The following is a 24,180-nucleotide window of genomic DNA, read 5'->3' as shown; positions in this document are numbered from 1 at the left end:
CCCTGGCTATCAGCAGAGCTCCACACACTGAGATCCATCGATCTCAATGGCCCTGCGCTGGGCTAGACCTCTGGCAATGGTCTCTTAATGGGGAACATCTAGAGTCATAGAATCGTTAAGAGTCAACGACTACAGCTGTGGAGATCACAGTTCGATTCCCCACTTGAGCATAAAAACCCACTGGGTGACCAAGTCACAGTCTCTCAGCCTCAGAGGATAGCACTGGCCAGTGGCATCACTAGGGCCAGGGTAACCCCGCAGCAAATTGCTTTTGCCCAAGCCTACTGGGAAGGACAAGATTCTGCCCTATCCTCTCCTTTCCCTTTTTCTGAATAAATTGAGAGCAAGCTACTCTCTTTTTGAACAGCCGGCATCATATAGTGGTTTCAGCTTGGACCATGAACCTGAAAACCAGAGTTCGAAGCCTTGCTCAGCCATGGGTTCCCATTGTGGGGCTAGTCGTACTCTCTCAGCCTCAGAGGATGTCGATGGCAAATCTTCTCTGAAGAATCATGCCAACAAAAAAAAACATGATAGGTTTACCTTACGGGTGCCATAAGTCAGACACGATTTGAAGGCACAAAACAACAGCAAAGCTACTTTTACACATTGAACTCAGCTTGCAGAAAATGAAGTGAACGGAGGAATAAGGGGGAAAGTGGTGGGAGGAGAAAGAAACTGGGACATTTTAAAAACTGCTGAAGAAATGGGATGGCAGGGGATTCATTGGGATTGTGCCTGAAAAACTTGGACAGTTGGAAGGTGCGCTTCCAATGTTCAAGGCACATGTTCATACACTGAGCAGAGCTGCTGAGCTCCACTTCTCTAATAGTTATGAGCAGAAGAGGTGAGTTTATATCCAGACTGTGCTGGCTTTTCATTTTACTGCTTTTCAGGTCCGAATGCCACCAAATGCGCAGAATTCAGGCAATCCATTGTTCTCTTGTTCAGTTGGAACCCTACTTCTTGGATTGTCTGAATGCTGCTCTTTTGACATGGGCAAGGGTTAGGAGGATGTAGGTATCCCCATGAAGGGATGTCATATTGGGGATGGAGCAAGCTTGTTTTCTGCTGCTGCAGAGACTAGGACCTGAAGCAATGGATGCAAACTACAGGAAAAGAGATTCCACCTAAACATTAGGAGAAACTTCCTAACAGTCAGGGCTGTTTGACAGCGGAACACACTCCTCTGGAGACTGTAGTGGAGCCTCCTTCCTTGGATGTCTTTGAACCAAGGCTGGATGGCCATCTGTCAATGGGGATGCTTTGATTGAGAGTTCCTGCATGGCAGAATGGGGTTGGACTGGATGGCCCTTGAGGTCTATTCCAACTCTAGGATTCTATGATTCTGTATGATTCTCCCCAGCACAAAGGAGGCAGCCCCTAACTTACATGAGCCACAGCAGAAAGCAGTTTAGACCACAGGCCTTTAGGAAGTGTGATCAACAGGGGGGACATTGCAGAAGGATGGAGGCCTTTGGGCCTGGCTGTCAATACTATTCTAATGTTTCTGTTCCTGCAGCTCTTTTGATGACTGTTATTATGGGGGTGGGGATGGCAATTGAGTATGGCTTATTCTTTGTCATCATTCGTGGTGTTTATGGTGGTTCAGAGTGCTCAGAGAGACTGAATTGCCAGCTTTGTTTTACTCCGGCAAGGACAGGTTTCTCCCTTCCCAGCCAAAGAGACCTGGCTGAATCAGCCAAGAAGCACCAAACAAGCTGTCAGAGGGAAGTCAGCCCACTGGGAGACTCCCTCTGCCGTCCAGGTTAGGTTCCACCTGGTTTTGTAAGAATCAAAGAACCATTGAGTTGGAAGAGACCCCAAGGGCCATCCAGTCCAACCCCCTTCTGCCATGCAGGAACACACAACCCAAGCCACCTTGGACAGATGGCCATCCAGCCTCTTGTTTAAAAACTTCCCAAGAAGGAATCATAAATTTGGAAGAGACCCCAAAAGCCATCCAGGCTTAGAGTTGGAAGAGACACCAAGGGCCATCCAGTGCAACCTCATTCTTCCAGGCAGAAAGACATAATCCTATTATTATTATTATTATCTTATATCCCACCTTTCTCCCAACATAGGGACTCAAGCATCCAAGTCTTCTCTGGGACAGATGGCCATCCAGTCTCTGTTTAAAGACCTTCAAAGAAAGAGACTCCATCACTCTCCATTGAGGGAGTGTGTTCCACTGTCGAACAGCTCTTAATGTGGAGGTGGAATCTATTTCTTTGTAATCATAGAAACTTAGAGTTAGAATCATAGAAGAGACCACAAGGGCCATCCATTCCAACCCCATTCTGCCATTCAGGAAGACAGTGTTGGGGTGTATGTTGAGGTAAAAATAACAGCAAAGTCTTGGAGGTACATTAACAAAGGCCCGGTACAGACTGGTGCCATAGCCTCAGGCCGTCTCTTACAAACACCCCGCAACCCTAGCATGTCTTCTGTATGTCAAAATGGTGGCACCCTGTACAGATGGGCACCACCATTGGCTCACTGCAGCGTCATTATGACGCCACAAAAAGAACCCACTTTTTGCAGGTACTTTTTGTTCCCCAAAGAAGCCGCGCAGTTTGTCCCCTGCGGCTTCCTCGTGGAGCAAACCAGGGCGCCAGCAGACCGCCCTTTTTGGGCTGTCTGTGCCAGGCTGAAAATAGCTTTACTCAGCAGAGTCAGAAAATACTTGAAGCAAAAACATAGTAGAATGGCTCAGTACAAAAAAGCAAAAATTAACATAGGCCCCATTCATACTGACCTTTTTGCACTGGATGGAACTGGGCAGATTCGGCCCCCCCAATACCTCCGGAAGCAAGTGCCCACTACCACAATCAGGGTATTTTAACCCTGAATACCCTTGTAGCTCCTGCGGAGAAACCGGTTTAAAATGAAGGTGCCTTTGCTGTCAATCAAGTTCAGTTCCGCTTTTGTCATAGGTGACGTTTCCTGCAGCCATTGGGCAATCGGAAGTGTGCTTCTCCCTCCTTTTAAAAAAAACAGGCAGGAGTGTGCACATATTCTGTCAAATTTAAAAACCTCCAGGGGTGTGTGTTGTGTGTATTTGGGTCACTGCAGATTATGGTAACCCTAAAACTACCTGATCCTGGGGTTTTCTTGGCAAGATTGGTTCCAAGGAGATTTGCCATTTGCCATTGAGGCTGAGAGAATGTGACTTCCCCAAAGTCATGGGTTTCCGCCGCCTTCCAGCCTCCCCTTCGCTTCCAGCCCAATGTTACCTCTGAGGCCCTTGCCTCCCCCATGCATCCTCTTCCCATCACAACAACAACAACAACAATAACAATTCCTCACCCCAGAATGCCATCTCTGCAACCTCTTGCTTTGCCACCCCAGAATGCCTCACATACACATACAACAACAACAACAACAACAATAATAATAATTCCTCACCTTGGAATGCCATCTCTGCATCCTTTGCTTTCCCTCATTGCCACCCCAGAATACACATATGTAGCAAAAGCATTCTGTATCAATTTGCCAAATTGAAAGAGAAACATTTGTAATATTCACAGTGTAGCATTTGCATATAAAATTAGAAAAAAGCCTTTTGCAAAATGCATGCTGGGAGCAAGCAAATGAAAGGGAAAGTGGCACACAAGCAGACACACGTTCTACCTATATATGTATCTACCTGTAGCAAAAAGCATGCGCATAGTCTGTCAAAAATAAAAAATAAAAAGAGAAAGTTGTCTGCGAGAGCGGAGGCTTGCTCCGTTCCCTGCCTTCCCTCTGACCTGCCCTGAATTGACCCTTTCTCCGGCTTCCTCCTCCTCCTCCTCCTCCTCCTCCTGCTCCCCCGTTACCCCAGTTCTGCCCTTGGCACCCCTGGCTCCATCCATCACCCTGATTGCCCTTGGTACCCATCCTCCAGCTCCTGCCTTTTTCTCCTCCTCCTTTTCCTCCTCCCAATGCTGCCCTCCACTGTCCCCTTCCCCCCTCCCCGGCTTCATCCTCTTCCTCCTCCTCTGTCACCTCGATGAAAGGGAGGCATGTTCCACCCACTGCCCTCCCTCTGACCCAAATCCTTCCCCTGAACTTGAACCGATCATGATTGGGGACAAGTTCATATTCGCCCAACCCAGTTTTTTTCAAAAGATACAGCTTTTACTCTGTTTCCAAAGGACCCGCACCAAGGGGCACTTGCCCTGGAACAGGTGTGCAAAACTCAAATTCGCTTGTGGGAAATTCGGGGTGAATATGAACTTCATGTGCATAATTTGGTTCCTGATCAGGGGTAAAAGGTAGTCTGAATGGTCCCATGGCACAGCTTCTAGTACAGTAGCATACGAACTCAGTATAAACAGCATTACCAATTCCAGCAGCATCAGCGTCAAAAAGGCGTGGGTTAAATGTTCTGGAGCATGGACCCCCTCTTGGAATCGCTTCAGCAATTCAGATTAAGTGGGAACCAGGGTCGTTTGAATCAGTTCAAACCAAATTGCTATCCAGTTTAAAAGGTAGTGGGAATGAGGCCTATGATTCAATTTCTATGATTTGTATAACTTGGATGCTAAGGAGGTTCAGGCCTGGTTAGTATTTGGAATGCAGGCTGCCTGTGAACCCAAGGTGCTGTAGGCTGTATTTCGAAGAAAGGCAAAGGCAAAGCACCACTAAATACTTCTTCATAGAAAATGCTATGAAAGTCATGGGGTCGCCATAACAGGTGACATAGTACAGCCTGCCCTCAATATGGCGCACCATCTCCTTGGCGTGACATGGGCCACTCTTTGTGCAAGCCACCTTCTCTTTCCATGCTCTCCTTGGCCTGAGCACCATAATCCACCCCTTTGTCTCCTGAAGCATCCTCTGCCTGCAGTCAGTACCCGATAGGCAGCAGGAGTGCCATCGTCCTCCCCTCCCTTCCGGCAAGCCATCTGTCCTCTTTTGTTCTGGCTTTGTTAAAACTGGAGAGGCTGTATCAGGCGATGAGCTGATTCCTTCCAGTAATTATGCAATTGCCCTTTTCCAGGCGAAAGTGCCGGCCTTGGCGGGCAACAGCGAACGTGCCGCCGAGTGCCAAGGGACGGTGATTGTTTTCTAAGTGGGCAGAGAAGAATACTTCCCCCTGACCCTATTTATTGTCATATTAGTGGCAGAATTATCTCAAATTTGCTCTATAAATTAAAGACACACACAAAAAAGGCAAGCCAGATCAGAGATTGCCATCAGGACTGAAGCTGCTCACCTTGCCAAGGAATTTGCATTAACCTTGAAAACCAGAACACGCTTCCAATTCTCCTCCAGCGCCAACCAGAAGGAGGAAGGGAAGGAGACCCATGAGGATGGGGATGGGGAAAGCAGTGCCCTCTTTGGTTTATGCCCTCTGGGAGAAAGGAAAATGATTAGGAAACACCACCTGAACATCTGGGATTTCTCAAGAGCATACCAAGCAAGGTGAAGGAAAGACATGGAGAGGGCAGCTACCTGCATCCCAATCAGGTTCTCCAGCCTTCTCAAGTGTCCATGAAGGACCATGTGTCTTCTGGCTGATGCACCGTAGGCTGCATCCATAGAAGTACAGTGTCTAGACTGTGGGAAGTAGTAGTGCCACTCTATTCTGCTTTGGTCAGGCCCCACTTGGAATATTGTATCCAGTTCTTGGCACCACAGTTCAAAAAGGACCTTGAGAAACTGGAGCATGTCCTAAGGAGAGCGACTAAAGTGGTGAAGGGTCTGGAAACCATGAAGCCCTATGAGGAGAGATTTAGGGAGCTGGGGGTGTTTAGCCTGGAGAAGAGATGGTTAAGAGGTGATATGATAGCCCTGTTTAAATACTTGAAGGGATGTCATGTTGAGGAGGGAGCAAGCTTGTTTTCTGCTGCTCCAGAGACTAGGAGAAAATGGAGCAATGGATGCAAGCTCCAGGAAAAGAGGTTCCACCTCAACATTAGGAGGAACTTCCTGACAGTAAGGGCTGTTCAACCATGGAAGATGCTGCCTTGGAGTTTGGTGGAGCCTCCTTCTTTGGAGGTCTTTATACAGAGGCTGGATGGCCATTTGTCATGGATGCTTTGATTGAGGGTTCCTGCAGAAGAAGGTTGGACTGAATGGCCCTTGGGTTCTCTTCCAACTCTAGGATCCTATGATTCTATGAAGCAATTGATTCCGTCATTGTGTTCATGCTGGGACTAGCAACTGGATTTAGGCCAAAAAGAAATAACTTTGTTCCTTTTGCAGTGTAACTGAAACCTTTTATTACTTTTATAGTTAGGGGGATGTGGCATCACTAAATGGCGGAGGAAGAGGATAATTTGGAGCATTCAGATGGGCGGGAGGATCCAAAGTAAATAGAAGTCACTGCAAGAGGAAAGACTATCATCCCGTTTATATTTGTAAATAGGTCATGTAATTACTCTTGGGCCCTAGAACTATAACTGAAACTCATTAAGACAGAGAGAGCACACATTGCCATTGCAAACCCCTCTCTAGCTAGAATTTGAAAAGATAACAAAAGAAATCCAACTGGCCGACAGAGGCACCCTGGATTTTTGGGATTTCGGGTGGATAGATACCAGGACAAGATATCCTAAATAGTGGCCACCATAGTAGTACTTCTCCCACTTCCTGTAAAGTTATTTTTTCCTAAACTAGGTTTAAAAAATTACAAGGAAATGTGGAAGCCTTTTGTATTTTTCATTCTGCATTAGGGTTTCCTGCTCAGGATGGTCACAAGCTCTGAACTTTCTGGGTCAAAACCCAAGAGTGAGTGATAACCCCTGGAGATGTCATTAACTGTTGTACATTAAGTACCGTTAAGCAACATTAAGTGATGCCCACAGCTTGCCATTAAAACACACACACAAAGAGAGAGAGAGAGAGAGAGAGAGAATATTGCCTATTGACAAGAGGGAGTGTGTCTAAAGGGGGGGGGGGGGGGGGGTTGAAAAGAGACTTAGGGAGCTGGCAATCTTTAGCCTGGAGAAGAAATGGTTAAGAGGTGATATGATAGCTCTGTTTCAGTATTTGAAGGGGTGTCACATTGAGGAGGGAGCAAGCTTGTTTTCTGCTGCTCCAGAGGCTAAGAGCAATGGATTCAAGCCACAGGAAAAGAGATTCCACCTCAACATTGGGAAGAAATTCCAGACAGTAAGAGCTGTTTGACCATGGGATAGGCTGCCTTGGTGGAGTCTCCTTCTTTGGAGGCTTTTAAAGTAGAGGACGGCTGGGCATCTCTGCCAGGGAAGGCTTGGAGTGTGTCTTCCTGAATGGCAGAACGGGGTTGGACTGGATGGCCCTTGGGGGTATTTTTCAACCCTAGGATTCTATGACTCTATGAAGAGAAGGTTAAGGGGTGACATAGAATCATAGAGTTGGAAGAGACCCCCAAAGGGCCCTCCAGTCCAACCCCCCTTCTGCCATGCAGGAACTCTCAATCAAAGCATACCTGACAGATGGCTATCCATCCTCTGCTTAAAGACCTGCAAAGAAGGAGACTCCATAACTCTCTGAGGGAGTGATTTCCACTGTCGAACAGTTCTTACTGTCAGGAAATTCTTCCTAACGTGTGAGGTGGAATCTCTTTTCTGGAGCTTGCATCTGTTCCGTTGTCCTCAGTGTTTATCTACACGGAGGTTTTTGCAGCTCAGATCCAGGGTGACCTCCTGCTTCAGCTATACGATTCACGTCCTAACGTGAGTGTTTTTATCACACCGGTTTTCCCTTCCGTTGCCCTTCCGAACTGAAGGAGAATCGAATCCAAGGCAAGTCACGTGATACGGATTCAGGCAAAGCAGAGTGAGTGCAATTGTTTTCCACCACCGGTGCATCCATGGGAATAAAACTATTCAATTGGACCCTTGCGCATGCCAGTGGGGGCTTGGGATGCCTCCTGAACCTTTGCACTTCCGGGGTGAAGAAGGGGACCTGGCTCCATTCCACCGGAATGACAGCTGCCCCTTTCTTCCTCCCTTCTATTCTCCCATCCCTGGCAGCCAATTCAAAGGGTCTCCGTGTCAGAGCCCCCATCCATTTCAGCCACATCGACATTATCCACCTGTTCATTTCCTCATCTATTTTCATCTATCTCTCCTTCGCTTTGTAGCGTTGCCTTCTCTTAGGTTGCATCCACACTGGGGAGATAATCTGGTTTAATCCAGTTTAACTGTCCTGGCTCAGTGCTATGGAATTCTGGGAACTGTAGTGTCCTGAGACATTGAGCCTTCTCTGCCAGAGAGCTCTGGTGACTCAGCAAACTAATAACTTATTATTGTTATTATTTTAAAATGTGCTTTCTGCAACCGAACCTGTTTATCTTGGACTGGCCTTTTTAGTCTCAACGGCTTGAGAAGCGTGGGTGAGTCCTTTTGAATCTTCGTTCGTGAAGTAAAGCCAGAGATAATTTTAAAATAATAAAAATAAATATATTATTATCATTCATCATCATACATCAATCATCATATCATTATGGGAGTTGGAGTTTGTTGTGGGGTCCTTGGCTTGAGGCTATGGAATTCTGGAACTGGAGTTTGTACTCCCCTCAGCCTCTTGATGGCCCCTCCGTTGCTCCCATCTCCCTCAGCCTCCTGTTCATTCCCTCCATCCTGTTATCTACCCTTCTGAGCGACAGAAGCAACTGGGGCAAAATTGCAGTGCAGCCTCATCGGAAAATTTGCCTCTTGGAGGTTGGGGGGGTGTACTGGAGGGAAGCAAAGTTGCATTCCACACCAGACCAATTTGGAGTGAAAAATCGAAGTGAGCTTGAATGCAAACTGTGAATTCACTTTTGTACTGAATTCACCAAAGTGAGGAGTCAATTTGGATTCATTGCAGAAGGCCACAGAAGGAGCTCCCATGGAAATGAAATCAAGGTGATAACATATTCACGTTATGATGTGAATCCGCATCATTGGACCCACAGTCACCCGGATCTGAGCTGCAAAAAGCTGCAAAAAGCTCCGGTGTGATAAAACATGAGCATTGGGCAGCAGAAAACCACTTGCTCTCTCCTCAGTGTGACATCCCTTCAAATATTTAAAACGGGCTCTCATATCACCTCTTAACCTTCTCTTATCCAGGCTAAACATCCCCAGCTCCCTGAGTTGCTCCTCATAGGGCTTGGTGGTTTCTAGATTCTTCACCATTTTGGTGGCCCTCCTTTGGACATGCTCCAGTTTCTCAACATCCTTTTTAATTGTGGTGCCCCGAACTGGACACTGGATTAATCCAGGTGGGGCCTGACCAAAGCAGAATAGAGTGGCACTATTACTTAGCATATGATAGATCCTAGAATCGTAGAGTTGGAAGAGACCGCAAGGGCCCTTATCCAGTCCAACCCCCTTCTGCCATGCAGGAAATCAAATCAAAACCTCCCTGACAGATGGCCATCCAGCCTCTGTTTAAGACTCCAAGGAAGAGACTCTATCACCCTCCGGAAGGAGTCTGTCCACTGTCGAACAGCCTTACTCTCAGGAAGTTCCTCCTAATGTTGAGCGTGGAATCTCTTTTCCTGTAGCTTGCATCCATTGTTCCGGGTTCTGTTCTCTGGAGAAGCAGAAAACAAGCTGCTTCCTCCTCAATGTGACATCCCTTCAAATATTTAAACAGGCTATCATATCACCTCTTAACCTCTTTTCTCCAGGCTAAACATCCCCAGCTCTCTAAGTTGTTCCTTACTAGACATTGTTCTCCGGCCCCCTTCACTTTTTAGCGCCCTCTTTTAGCACGCTCCAGTTTCTTCAATGTCCTTTTTGAATTGTGGTGCCCAAAACTGGAAACACATATTCCAGGTAGGGCTGACCAAAGCAGATACAGTGGCACTATTACTTCCCTGATCTAGACACTATACTTTTATTGATGCAGCCTAAAATTGCATTGGCCTTTTTAGCTGCCGCATCACACACTGTTGACTCATGTTCACTGTGGTCTACGTGACTCCTAGATCCCTTCACAAGTAGTTACTGCTTTGATGAGCCTAAAATAGCATTGGCCTTTTTAGCTGCCACATCACCACTGTTTAGGACTCCTAGTCCCTTTCCCTTTCACCGTAGTCTCCCTTTACCGGTGTTCCCCATCCTATTATTCTGCATTGCATTTCCAATGATAGCTCTTGTTTAAATCAGCTTCAAGATGGAGCGAGCTTGCTTTTGCTGCTCCTGAGACCTTAGAAGAACAATGGATTCAGCTACAGGAAAAAAAAGATTCCAGCTCATCATTTGAAGAAGGTCATGAGGATAAGAGCTGTTCAACTGCTGCTGCCTCAGAGAGGGTTAGTGGCTTCTTTATCTTCAGAGGGTTTTTATACAGAGGCTGGTTGGCCCTCTGTCTTCCTGGCATGGCTGAAGGGAGTTGGGCTGGATGCGCCTTGGGGTCCACTCCAACTCTATTATTCTACGATTCTATAAAGGGGCGTTCCAGGTCAAGACGAAATTAGAGTATTATTCCTTCTCGCCTTAGTCAGCTCTTGGTATCCATGGATTTCTTATCCACGATTCATGCATCCATGGCTTGATGAAAATATTGATATATTTCTGGAAAGCAAACTTGATTTTGCCATTTTATATTGGGACACCATTTCACTTGCCACTGTATTTAATGGGACTTGAGCATCCATGGATTTTGGTATCCATGGGGTGGTGGTGATAGTCCTGGAACCAAATCCCAGCAGTACCAATGGCCCATTGTACTTAGAAATCATGATCATTTAATGTAGCTCACTTGCTTGTAACCAGAAGTGCATGAAGAGCAGAGCAAAGGGTGAGTCCTGGCCGGAACCACAATACTGGGAGGGAGGAGGAAGCTGAGTAGTACAGATGGCCCTCCACAGTGGCAGCTTTGACTTTTGGATTTGATTATTTGTGGATTTGATTAATATGTTCTTTCTAGGAATTGGCACAATTCTGAGAGAGGGCGACCATAGAGTTGTGCTGGAGACCTAGAAGTCCTGGAGGGAACACTTCTCTAGGCATTTGTAGGTCCTCCGTGTGATTCATGTTCAACTTCTGGCCGATGTTTCCCATAGAGTTGCACTGGAGGACCTGGAGATCCCTAGAGAGGTCTTCTCTTATGTAAAAAGAGTTGTCTTTTTTTATTTGTAGTTTTTCCACATTCACGGGGGTCCTTCACCCTGAACCCCAGTGAATGTGGAAGGACTGTATCCCATATACCACCCCACTTGTGTAAATGCTATAACACCACATGTAAATCATGTACTGTAAATGTATATACACCCTACGTCGCGGTCTTTTAAGTTGAAGCAAACAAAAATCAATGGCCTCATTCCCATTATCTTTTAAACCGGATTGAATCAGTTTTTAACTGGTTCAAATGCCTTGGTTCCCACTTCAATCAAATTGCTGAAGCAATTCCGAGAAGTGGGTGGGCCATGCGCTAGACCATTTAAACACATATTTTTACACTGATTTTTTTCTGTTTTCTTTTTTGATAAACGTATCTGTGCAAGTGGGACCACATGTGGCTGGAATCGATTCAAATTTTTCTCTTCGGCCGGCTGGAACAGAATCATTTGAATGAATCATTTGTGAATGGGAACCACAAGTGGATTACTTTGGAGGGGGGGAAAATGGATCGGGGCAGCAATGTTGTGGGAACCACGCTCCGCTGTCGAATCGATCCATCATTCAAATCGCCACCAATTTATCTGTAAATGTGAATGGGGCCATGAAACCTTGCACATTGCATCAAGCCTAGCTGAGGCTTGCCCAGAGCCCTTTTCTCCTGCTTAGAGATGAGACCCACAGAACTGGAGGATTTGCATCCAGAGATGACCCATGGAAAGTGGAGGCTCGGGGCAGGCCCTGGGATTTGTCAACCTGAGTCTGCATTGGACCATGCTGAGCTATGGATTTTTACTGTTGTTCGTTTTAGAGCGGCCTGGGAACACCGTTTTAAAGATGATAAATTTATATTTCTCTGATTGCATCATGCCTTTTATTTATTGTAATCTCCTTGTAAGAGGTTTTAAGTCCTGAAAGGCAATTTAGAAATCTATTTTAATAAGCAAAGAAAGCAGCCAGTGAATGCGTCTCTCAATGCAAAACGCAGCAGAAGATTCCTTCTTTCCTAGCAAAGCGCAGAAGGGGATGTTGCAGAGGAATCAAAATCTCACGTCCCTCTCCTTCTTTCACCCGCTGAGAAAAACCCGCGTGCGCACCATTTGCTGCGCCCAGTGCCTGGCTTTTCCAGAAAGAGAGGGCTGTTTAAAAAGATGCTGTGAGATGGAGGCTGTTTCCACAAGAGGGCACTTCAACGGGTTTTTCTTTCCTTTTCACATTCTTTCAAATGCAAAACCCGGCAAGAGCCACATTGAACAGAGTGTGCATTCTGCTTTGAAACCTGGCATGCTCATCATCAAATTTGCAGGGTGACCAAAATAGGAGGAGCAGCTCACCCAAAAGGAGAGGTTCAAAGTCAAAACAACCTGAATAGATTGGAAAGCTGGGCAAAAACTAAGAAAATTAATTGCAACAGGAGAAATGTAGTACTGCACTTGGGTAGAAAAAAACAAAATGCATAGATATAGGATGGAGGACACCTGGCTTAAAGAGAGTTACACTGTGTGAAAGGGACTGGAGTCCAAGTGGACCACAAGTTGAACATGAGACAATGTGTGATGGCAGCTAAAAGGCCAATGCAATTTTAGGCTGCATCAATAACGTTATAGTTGTTAGATCAAGAGAAGTAATGTGCCACTGTTATCTCCTTTGGTCAAACTTCACTGGAATAAAATGAGTCCAGTTCTGGGCAAAACAATTCAAAAAGGACATGAGAAACTGGAGCCATGTGTCCAAGGAAGGCCACCAAATGGTGAAGGGTCTGGAAATACCAAAACCTTGAAGAGCAACTTAGAGAGCTGGGTAGTTGTTTAGCCGGAGAAGAGTGGTTAAGAGGTGATATGAGAGCCTTGTTATGTCTTTGAAGGGTGTCACTTGAGGAGGGAGCAAGCTTGTTTTCTGCTGCTCCAGAGAATAGGACCCAGAACAATGTATGTAAGCTCCAGGAAAAGAGATTCGAACTAAACATTAGGAGGAATGTCCTGACAATAAGAGCAAGTGGGCTAAATAATGTATGAGAGTGTGAAGATGTTCCCTTGGAGGGTGGTGGAGTCCCCCTTTTTGGAGGTCTTTAAACAGTGGCTGAATGGCCATCTGTCACAGGGAGTGCTTTGATTGGGATTTCCTGTATGGCAGAATGGGTTGGATTGGATGGCCCTTGGGGTCCCTTCCAAGTCTATGATCCTATGAACAAGGTTAGAGGTGATGGTGCCACAATTCAGGTAAAACAGCAGCCAGAAGTCATTGCAATAAAAAACTGAAGTGGCTGGAAAGTTCCCTGCTGGAAACTGGAAGAAATCAGGTGAATGCAAAGTTTCCACATGAGATAACAGAAGAGGGATGTGAAGTCAAAGGTTTTCATGGCCGGCATCCATAGTTTTCTGTGGGTTTTTTTGGGCTATGTGGCCATGTTCTAGAAGAGTTTATTCCTGAGTTTTCCAGCATCTGTGGATGGCTCTTAGAAAAGATACATATCCCCAAAAAGCCCACAGAAGAACAGGGGAATCCTCAGTGGCTGAAACAAAGGGAGTCTGTGTCCGGGTGTTGTGACAAGAGTGGCTCTCTTGGGTGTTGCTGCTTCAATTGCCAGCCACTAAGCGCATTAGCCACGGTATTTGCAAATGGAGCAATGGCGAACCACAGCGTCCCCCCCCCCCTTTTGTGTATGTCTGTGTGGCTGTTTAGCAAAGCACTTCAGTGCCTGGCTTGAGCAGGAAGTTTCTGGCTGGGAGGAAGGGCGGTTGTGTGGGCGGCAGGCGTGGCACCTCCTGGCATGCACAGGCTGCCTGCAATGGAGGCATGAATAATTGAAGGTGTTTGCCTGAAGGGAAAGTTAAGAGGAGGAAAGGGGATGTGTGTGTACTGCAGCAGAAACAGCCTCCTGAAGGGTGAGGGAGCCAAGCCAGTTACTGTGGGCATCTAGAAAGAGATGCCAGGCTGGCACTTTGTTTTGTTGTCTGCTCATCCTGCAAGAGCCTGGGTTTGCAAGAAACACAAGAGGGCAAAGGAAGGGCAAGAGGGATTCGGTCCAACTATTCACCTGGCCCAGTGAAAAGGAGGGAGGGAAGGAAGGCATTTCTGTGCTCACTGCAACACTGGCAGATGCCTCCGGGTGGAAAGGCAGTCTCTGTCCCTTGGCAGCAAAGAACAGAAAAGAGGGTTTTGGGCAATTTGCAGAAATATACTTTAAAGTGAGAGGAAGGACAAGGAGAGGGCTAGTATTTTGGCACAAGGTGCATGGCGTAAGCTCTTTGCCTGCGTCGGGAATTACCTGGCATAGGAATGAGCACAAAGGAGAGATTTAAAGAGACGAGGAAAGAGGGATGGGGTCTTGCTTCTGTTGTTGTTGTTGTTGTTGTTGTTGTTGATAGCCTGCCTTTCTCCTAGTATTGGGACTCAAGATGGCTAACAAAATTTAAAACAGCACAAGTTAAAAACAACACAAAGCATTAAAATTCAACCCCCCCCCCCCCATCAGACTGCTGGACAAGGGTCTGCAAGGGTCACAGGTCGGCCATGGGTGGCTGGTCTCCCTGAGTTCACAGCAACATTGACAGGTTAAACAACACGACTGGTATTTTCCACATCTTTACAGCTATCACGCTGATGTGCAGACTGAGCGGCTCCAAATGAAAGCAGAGAAGTGATGGGAATGTTTGCCCTGCAATATGCATGTGGCAATGAAACCCTATCCATGGTGATTCATGGGCAAATCTCCCAGGACCTAGGGAGCCTCTAAGACTACTACTCTAACTCAGCTTTCCCCAACTTTGGTTCCCTCCAAAAGTGTTGGGCTATGATTTCCATCATGCCTATTGGGAGGGTTGCCATTTGTTCCGGAAACCCTGGGAAATCACAAATTGAAGGGACCAAAAAATATGGACTATGGCAAGCCTACCCACTGGTGACGCTGTTGGAGGATGAAGAAAGCTGCAGTCCAGCACACCGTCTAAGTAGCCAAGATTACTTACAAGGAGTGTGCTCCTTCTGGAGAAGAACTATTCAAGATGTCCTTGAGGATATGAACCTTTAAAAAGCCTCAGTTCTGGGGACAGGATTGAGGGAACAGTAGCCAAAATCCTATTGCTGTCTTAGGTGTGCATAAATTCTTCTCCAGAATAATTTTATTCAGATGAAGATTGCAGGAAAAAAATGGGAGTCCATCTAAACATTAGGAAGAACCTCTTGACTGTAAGAGCTGTCCAAGAATAGGATGCTTTGGAGGGTGGAGGACTCTACAGCTTTGGAGGTTTTTAAAACAGAGGTTGGGTTTCCATCTTTCAGGAGGGCTCTAGCTGTGTATTGCTGGATGACAGGTCCTTAGGGGCTCTTCCAACTCTAAGATCCTATGATTCAAGGTGGTGCCATTGTGCAGAGAGGCATATTGCACGTTGCTTTTCTAAATAAGGTACATTGTGTACTGTGCATCACATGTGGAGATGTGCTTGTGCACTGGTTTGTGCAATGCCTCCATTCACTAATGAAGCTCCACTGCACAGCTGCCGCTTAACCCCTTCAGCATAATGTTATGCTCCATCTCCTCAAGGATCTCAGAAAGGTTTGTTTCCCAGTTCTGAAAAGTCCTGTCTTGCCTGCCATTCCTGTTTTACTCCAATTCCAGGACTGTGGGGTTTCTGGCCCTTGGATGTCCTTCAGGAAGTCAGACCTCATCTCTGAAAGGAGCACCAGAGACAGGAAGCAGTTTCGCTTGAATCAGGACACTTTGATCAAAGGCAAAGATGACAGGCTATGCTTTTTGCAGATGCGGCTTCTCACAGGACTGGGACAAGTTTCATCTCGCCCCGACTACCACATCCTGACAGCTCAGGTGTGAAATTTGTTTCCTGGGGAGCTGGCAGAGTCCAGACGCACATCTGTCTGGGGCTGGCGCTTGTCAGCTCCTGCTCAAGCAGTTGTGAACAGCTGCAGCTGTGCAATGCAATGATGGACTCTGCAGATCAAGGAGCCTTGCTGCTGTTGTTGTTGTGTGCTTTCAAGTCATTTTTGACTCATAGAGACCCTAAGGTGAATGTATCTTGGGGTTTTCTTGGCAATATTTGTTCAGAGGGGGTTTGCCCTTGACCTTCCCCTGAGGCTGACAGCATGTGACTTTCCCAAGGTTACCCAGTGGGTTTCATGACTGAGCGGGGAATCGAACCCAAAGTCTGGGAGCAGCCACCAAGAAGTCCCCATTGTCTTCCTTGTTCCCACCAAAGGAGCCTGAAGAGGTGGTGGCACACAGAGAAGGGCCTCTCCCAAAGATCTCAGAGCTTGGATAGGTTTATATAGGGAGACACAGTCCTTCCAAGAGGGAGCGAGTCCCAGAACTTGGGAGCAGCCACCGAAAAGGTCCTGTTTCCTTTGTTCCAAATGACCCTAAGAAGGTGGTGGGACAGAGAGAAGGCCTTCTCCTGGTGATCTTAGAGCTATGACGGACTCATAAAGGGAGATGTGGGCCTTCAGACAACCTGAATTCAAGCTGTATAAGGCTTTATAGCCTTGGTAGCCAATGGAGCTGTTGCAACAAGGGAGCTTGCTACAGTTGTTCCCTGTAGCAATCTGGTGGCAGCTCTTTGGACCAACTGAAGTTTCTGAGTGCTTTTCAAAGGCAGCTCCATGTAGAGTGCATTCTGCTAATCCAAATGAGATGGAATCAAGGCATGTGTTTCCAAGGCCAGATCAGACCTCTCCAGGAATGTAGGCACAGTTGGTGCACTGGTTTTAACTGTGCAAATGCACTCCTGGACACTGCAAAAACCTGGGTTTCCAGGCTTACGGCTGAATCCTGGAGCACCCCCCACACACATTGCAAACCCCAGTGTAATCCCACCTAACACAGGCCGAATCCGTATTCTTAACCAGGAGCATCTGTCTTGTCTGGATTAAGCTTAAAATAAAATAAAAGCAGCGGTTATATGCAGCCAATAAGCAGAGACATGAGTGGCTCCACAGATGATTTGAACATACATGTTGCCACTCTGGTTGTCTGCAACAGAGGATCAGGAGAGGAGTTGTTTCTGCCTAGAGACAGTCCGTACCTCTATTTTTTGGGATTGCTGAATCCATGTCAGATTTATAACAGGTACTCCCTTTTCTACTAGGCACATTTGCAGGGACTATCCATGGTCCTGAACCTTATTCCTCAACTAGGTTCAACACTATAGATGGTTGTTGTTGTTGTTGTTGTTGTTGTTGTGGTGGTGGTGGTGCACCTTCATTTGTGACTTATGGTGACCCTAAACCACAGTGACCAGATGTTATAATGGCAAAGGAGGACAAGGCACCATTAAATGTGGGACAGTCAAGGAAAATGTAGGTCATTGCAAACTAAAAACTAAAAACGCTAATATAAATATAAATTCATGCTTCTTAGTCATGCTCAAAAATGGAGGGCATTTTGGAATTCCTCCTGGACAGAAGGTTGAAATGTAGGATATGTCCTGGAAAAGGAGGACCTCTGGCCATCCTGCCCTAAAGCGAACCTATCATGGGGTTCTCTTGGCAAGATTTGTTCAGAGAGGGATAGCCTTGGCCTTCCTCTGAGGCCGAGAGAGTATGACTTGTGGAGATTTGAACCCTGATCTCCAGAGTCTTGGATGGAGCTACGGAGGTTTCGTCTTACATTCCCAGATTCTTTCCCATCCACTGAATCTCCCCAGCAGGCCTTGGTGTTTCATTTATATAATTGTACTCTCTCTTATCCTGGGCTTAAATTTGATTCTATCATATACATTCTAAAATCAAATAGTTGCTTACATTGTACAATCTGCTTCAGTTTGGGAGTTTTAAACCAGAGGCTGGGTGGCCATCTGTCAGGAGCGCTTGGATTTCGGATTCCTGCATGACAGTATGGGATTGGGCTGGATGGCCCCTTGGGGTCTCTTCTAGCACTAGGATTGTTTGATTCCACTAGAACATCTGCAAATCCTGAGCCATTTCTCCTCTTCTGCCTTGTGACAAGATGTAGAATTTGCAATGGCCCCCATTTGACAAGAAACGAGAGGAGAAACCATGTGCCCCTGAGATTCTGCTCTACTTTGCTGACTTGAGCTGTTTCTCCTAGAATCCTCCTAGAGTCCTAGAGTTGGAAGAGACCCCAAGAAGGGCCATCCAGCCCAACCCCCTTCTGCCATGCAGGAACCCGCGATCAAAGTACTCCCTTCAGATGCCCAACCAGCTTCTGTTTAAAGACCTCCAAAGGAGACTCCATCAATCTCTGAGGGAGTGTCTTCCAATTTTGAACTGTGAGAAAGTTCCTCCTAATGTTGAGCTGGAATCTCTTTTTCTCTCCTTTGCATCCATTGCTCCATTGTCTCCTATTCTCTGGAGCAGAAGGAAACAAGCTTGCACTGGCAGAATGGGGTTGGACTGGATGGCCCTTCTTGGGATCTCTTCCAACTCTATTATGATTGTATGACTTTCCATGAATCCAGCTGACATGGCGACCCACTGGCCAAACAAATGGGTCAAGCCTTACACACCGGATGCCTTCCTGTTCCCTTTCTCCTCAAGAAAGTCCCGGAGCCCTCCTTCTTGCTCCTGGGGTTGGGCTGGGAGGGAGGGGTGCTGGCAAATAACGAAATGACGAATCTCCAGTCTGCTAAGCAGCCAGCCATACTAGCACACAATACTTTCTTTTTTCCTTTTTATCCCTTTGGTCTTCACCGCCTGAATGTAAATGGCTTATTATACACGACCCACTTACTCCTCACTTCTTCTCAGCCTCGTTAATAAAAGGTTTGGTGGTGATTAAGTGAGTGGCGGCCAAGAGACTCCCAGTCCAACGCTCGGCAACACAGCCGCTACTCACAGCTTCCGCGGGCCAGCAGGAATCGCTCCACCCTTGCAAGGAAGGAATATACACATGCATCTTTATAGCAACAAACCCTGAGCAAACAGTCCCTGCATCCCTTGTACCAGAGGAGAGCTGAGTTGTTGCTTTGAAGTCAACATTGATCCTACACAGCATTTATGACTATTTACCCATCAATCTCACCAGGTAGTCCCAGCTAGAACATTGCTATTCACTTGCTAATTTAACTCATATTCTGGGCTTATTTCGTGGGTTAAGACAAGATACATCTGAAAAACCAAATGGTTAAAATTTAAAAGACAGTTCAGTAAATGACCGTATTAAAATGCCAGTACTTTTAAACCATGTTGAATTGTTTGGAAACATGACAACAACCATCAGTGCAGCTCAGACTCTCACTAAAATACTTTGCTGCATAACTACTTTGTCAACCCAGCGCCGGTTCAAATAAAAGGGACTCTGTCTAAGGAAGGAGAGAAGGTGCATTGAACCAACTGTTCAGGGGTGAGTCCATACCTAGGTCAGTTTCATTGATTCAATGGATCTGCTTCAGTTGGAGGCTAACAGTAAGTTTCCAACTGGTGGTAAGAGCTTCTCGGCAGTGAAAGATGCTGACCCACAGAGTGGTACAGTCTCCTTCTTTGGAGGTTTTTAAGCAGAGGCTGGATGGCCACGGGTGCTTTGATGGTGAGTTCCTGCATGGCAGAAGGGGGTTGCACTGGATGACCCTTGGGAGGTCTCTTCCAAATCTAGGATTCCATGATTCCTTCTTGGCAGGTTTTGAAACAGAGGCTGGATGGCCATTTGCACTCTGTTATTGTGGTGGAGTCTCCTTCTTTGGAGGTCTTTAAGCAGAGGCTGAATGGCCATTTGTCAGGGATGCTTTGAATGTGAGTTCCTGCATGGCAGAAAGGGGTTGGACTGGATGACCCTTCTTGGGGGTATCTCCCACCTCTAGGATTCTTTTTTTTTTTAATTAAATTTTATTTGAAATATAAAGGACAAATATACATGCATACAAAAAAAAACATACTTACAGACAGAATGATTCAACATAATTCCAAAATAACAAAGGCATATCTTTATACCAAATAGTCATGTTTCTATCAGTCAACTTCCAAGACTCCCTTCTAATGCCAGATTACATTAACTTCCACAAGAGGTTCACACAAATGAAAAAACTAAAAAAGAAAACTTCTCCGCTAACTCCATCATTTTTAGATTGAGTGGAAACACCAAAAATTAAGAAGAAAACAACAAGATTTTCAAAATTGCTGGCATATACCTATTATATACATATACTCCAATACAGATCCACACAATACCATTCTTCGTTCACTTTATCCACTGCCTTATCCTGCAGAGCGGCTGTTAATAAATCAAGATTTCTCGCTTCTTTCAGTTTAGATAACCATACATCTATTTTGGGACATTGTGGATTTTTCCAACATTGTGCAAATAGTAATCTAGCTAGTGTAATCATATATAAAATTATCTTAGCATATTTCTTCTCTGTAACTTGATCTAGTTTATTAGTCATGTTTAACAAAACACCTCTAGGATTCTTTGAAGAGAAGGTTAAGAGGTGGCATGAAAACCATGTTTAAGTATCTGTAGCGATGTCATATTGAGTCCCCATTTTGGCTGCAGCCTAGGATCACCTTGGCTTTTTGCACCCTTTGCTGCAGGACCCGATTCCAGGATCGATGGAAGGGGTTCCTGAAGCCCCCCTGGCTGGCTTCTCCAACACAAGGGCTGGATAGTTGTGAGGAAGAGGTACACAAATCCAACTGATACTGGTTGCATCAGGCTGGCCAGGAATGTTGTTGCACACACACACACACACACACACACACACACATATATATACCAAGCCCTTTCTGGTGGGAAAGGATACTGGAAATTGGAAATGATACCCACTTTCTGCAGGGAAAGGATCGCTGGGAAGAGATGAGAAGAAAGGCAAAGAGGAAGGAAGGGAGATGATGACGATGACAACGACGACAACGGTTTTGTGTGCAAGTAGTTTCCAACTTACAGTGACCCTAAGGTGAACCTACCATGGGGTTTCTCTTGGCATGATTTGTTCAGAGGAGGTTTGCCATTGCCTTCCTCTGAGCCTGAGAGACTGTGACTTGCCCAAGGTCACCCAATGGGTTTCATGGCTGAGCTGAGACTCGAACCCTGGTCTCCAGAGTCATAATCCAATGCTCAAACCACTACGCTATGCTGTCTCTCTCCCGCTTTCCGCCCAAAACTGGGACTCAAAGCAGCTTATGATTTAAAAGCATAGTGCAATTAAAAACATACAAAAGTGTCCATTAAAACAGAATTAAACTATTACCCTTTTAAAACTGATCATTTGTTAAAATAATAATAATAGTAATAATAATAGTAATAATAATAATAATAATCCCTTTGCATACTGATTTTTCCAGACAAGGTCTTTGAACATTATTACTGTTTTGCACCCGGGAAAGACTGAAAAGAGGAATGGCAATAAAATGAAATGAAATCAATTAGGGAAAGGACCGTACAAGAGTCCCTGGAAGATAAATGGAAGACTGACTTAGATGGGGCTACTCCAGAGAAACTCCAGGGACTAGAGGCATGTATTCTTTATTATTATTATTATTATTATTATTATTATTATTATTATTATATTTGTATCCCACTCTTTTCTGAGAACTGGGACCCAGAGCAACTCACAACAATGAAAGACCAGTGCAATTAAAAATGTAGAAAAGGGATACATTAAAACAGAATTAAATATAGCTAAAATGCACAGGTGCACAAACCACCACATATGTGCATCTATATCCCCCCAAATCCCACTCCCTTGCCGGACACTGGATCCTTCAATGGCACCATGAATAAATATTTTGCAAAGGGGGGTCTCTGCCTTTTTTCACCATCCCCTCGCCCTGCTTTGCATCAACGCTTCTCCATCCCACAAAACTGGGGAATAATAATAATAATAATAATAATAATAATAATAAGGTTTGCGCACCTAAGCACTTATGTACCTATGCATAAACCAGAACGCATGCCTACAGTCCCTTGAGTTTCTCTGGAGTAGCCCCATCTAAGTAAGTCTTCCATTTATCTTCCAGGGCAGCGTCTATAATCCTCTCCCTGATTGATGTTATTTTATGGTCCTTCCCTTTTTCTCAGTCTTCTCCAGTGCAAAAAAGAGTAACAACGCTCAAAGACCTAGCTGTCTCAGTCTGAAAAAAACAGTACGCAAAGCGATTTCTTTTAAACAAGTGTTCGGTTTATAATAATAGTGGGTTATCATCATCATCATCATCATCATCATCATCATCATCATCATCATCATCATTTATTTGCCATCCATGCACATGGGGCTTTACAAGAGGATAAAACATTTAGAACTACTTCAGTACTATGATTCTATGATTCTAAAGTACTGGAACGCAACACTGAAAATGCAATGCTAAAATGCAATAGTTAAACTACAATGCAAAATTCAGAAAGAAGCTGCACACCTGAATAGGAAATGCAGAATAAATCAGATAATCAGTTACAGTAAAGAGAAAAGGCTTGGGGTTTGCATGGCTGGATTGGAGGGCTGGGGGTCTTTTGAGTAGCCCCCTTTTTTGCAGAAGTTGCAAAAGGCGCAGGTGGGGGGTCTCAGGGCACTGTGTCCCCCTTTCCTCCAATCTTTCAATGGGGGGGGGGGGTCCTCCCACCCCACATGAGCCTTCCCAGGGGTCTAATCCTGCTCTCTCTGACCCCAGACTCCCAGAAAGTGGGTCCCTCGGGTGCTTACAGAGATCTGGACCCCTCCGCAAATGGGGGGTGGGAGCAAAGGAGGAACCACATACACACATACAGCCTCCCATAGCCATCAGTCCAGGACCAGTCTGGCCCAGTTTGATGCTGAGAAAAGGAAACTGGTGACCAGAAGATGGATGGTCAAAGGGGGAGAGGGACATTGTAGCAAGGGAGGCAACTGTGGCTTCAGGAGCCAAACTGGAGAGTGCCCCCCATTCCTTGCCATTCTGCCCTTGCCACCAGGGGGCGCCCTGAGAAAGAGACCCCTATTTTGAGTCTCCCCAGGTGCAAAGAATTGAGACCCCCAACCCAGATAGGAGCCCCCCTACACCTTACTTTGTCCCCCCCTGCCAAATAAATGCCCCCCCCTTTGAGTCAGCCCTAACCCCAAGGAAGGAGACCCCTGGCCCTCATTGTGAGTCAGCCCCACTCCAAAGGAATGACCCCTGCCCTCCCACTTTGAGCCACCCCCGACCCTGCCCCTGGTTTTGAGTCGCCCCCCCTGCCCCATAGAAAGGACCGTCCTGTCCCCCATTTTGGGACCCCCTCTCCACAAGGAACGAGCCCCCTGCCCTTGACTTTGGATGCCCCCCCCCCGACCAAAATCAACACCCCCCCCCCCTATTTTCAGAGCCCCCGACCCAAAGGATTGAGCCCCCCCCCCCCCCGGTCTCCCCTGCGAGGACTCACCATTGCTGCTGGAGGTGGAGGTGGGGAGGTGGGGGTGCTGGGCCCAGGAGGGGCTCCGCGGGGAGGCGGCTGCTGCTGCTGCTGCTGCTGCTGCGAAGGGATGAGGCTGGAGCCCCAGGAGCCAGTGGCCAAGGGCCAGGGCCAGGGCCAGCGCCGAGGAGGCCCCCATGGCCAGCCCCGCCTGGCTGCCCTCACATGGGAGGAGAGGGGCTCCCCAAGGCTCCCGGGGGCTGCGAGCGCTGCAAGGGATGAGCCTGATGCTGCTGCTGCTGCTGCTGCTGGTGCTGCTTGGTCTGGGCGAAGGACGGAGGGAGCGAGAGAGCGACTGCGGGACTCTTCCCTCCGGCGGAGGAGGAGGAGGAGGAGGAGAAGGAGGAGGCGCTGCGGCCGGTGGGCGGCGGCGGAGGGATCCCTGGCAGGGAGGGAGGGGAGCAAAGGCTCACCAAAGGAGACCCCCAACCCCACCCCACCCTCTTTCCTTACCTGTCTCCGCCCCCAGACTGAGAGGCCTGGGATTGGGATTGGGAATGAAGTTGGGATTGGGGTTGGGATTATGAATTGATTGTTAAAGGGACTGGGATTAGAAAGGGATTGGGAATGGGATTGGAATGGATTACAAATGGGATTGAGATTCAGAATGGAATTAGTTGGGATTGGGGATGGGATTGATATTGGGAATAGGATTGGGAATGAAGCTGGGATTGGAATGGGGTTGGGGATGAGGTTGGGACTGGGAACAGGAATGGGATTGAGGTCAGGATTGGGGTTGGGAATGGGGTTAGGATTGGGAATTGGATTGGGATCAGGGTTGAGGATGGGATTGGGATTGGGATTCTTGTTGGTGTTGGGAGT

The 24,180-nt window shown here is 46.6% G+C and overlaps 1 protein-coding gene across 1 annotated transcript in view; it reads right to left on the bottom strand.

Annotated features, from left to right (window-relative positions):
- VSTM2L (V-set and transmembrane domain containing 2 like) overlaps nt 1–23,603 on the bottom strand; it is a 104,928-nt gene extending 81,325 nt beyond the window's left edge. Inside the window, exon 1 of the mRNA XM_042466333.1 lies at nt 23,329–23,603. Coding sequence (XP_042322267.1) covers nt 23,329–23,497 — 169 coding nt within the window. The 5' untranslated portion in view covers nt 23,498–23,603. The remainder of the gene's footprint in view (nt 1–23,328) is intronic.
- Between the last annotated feature and the right edge of the window lie 577 nt (nt 23,604–24,180).

The sequence above is a fragment of the Sceloporus undulatus genome, chromosome 4 (genome assembly GCF_019175285.1).
Source record: "Sceloporus undulatus isolate JIND9_A2432 ecotype Alabama chromosome 4, SceUnd_v1.1, whole genome shotgun sequence".
In the NCBI taxonomy this organism is placed as follows: Eukaryota; Metazoa; Chordata; class Lepidosauria; order Squamata; family Phrynosomatidae; genus Sceloporus; species Sceloporus undulatus.
This window is presented reverse-complemented; position numbering and strand designations above follow the sequence as displayed.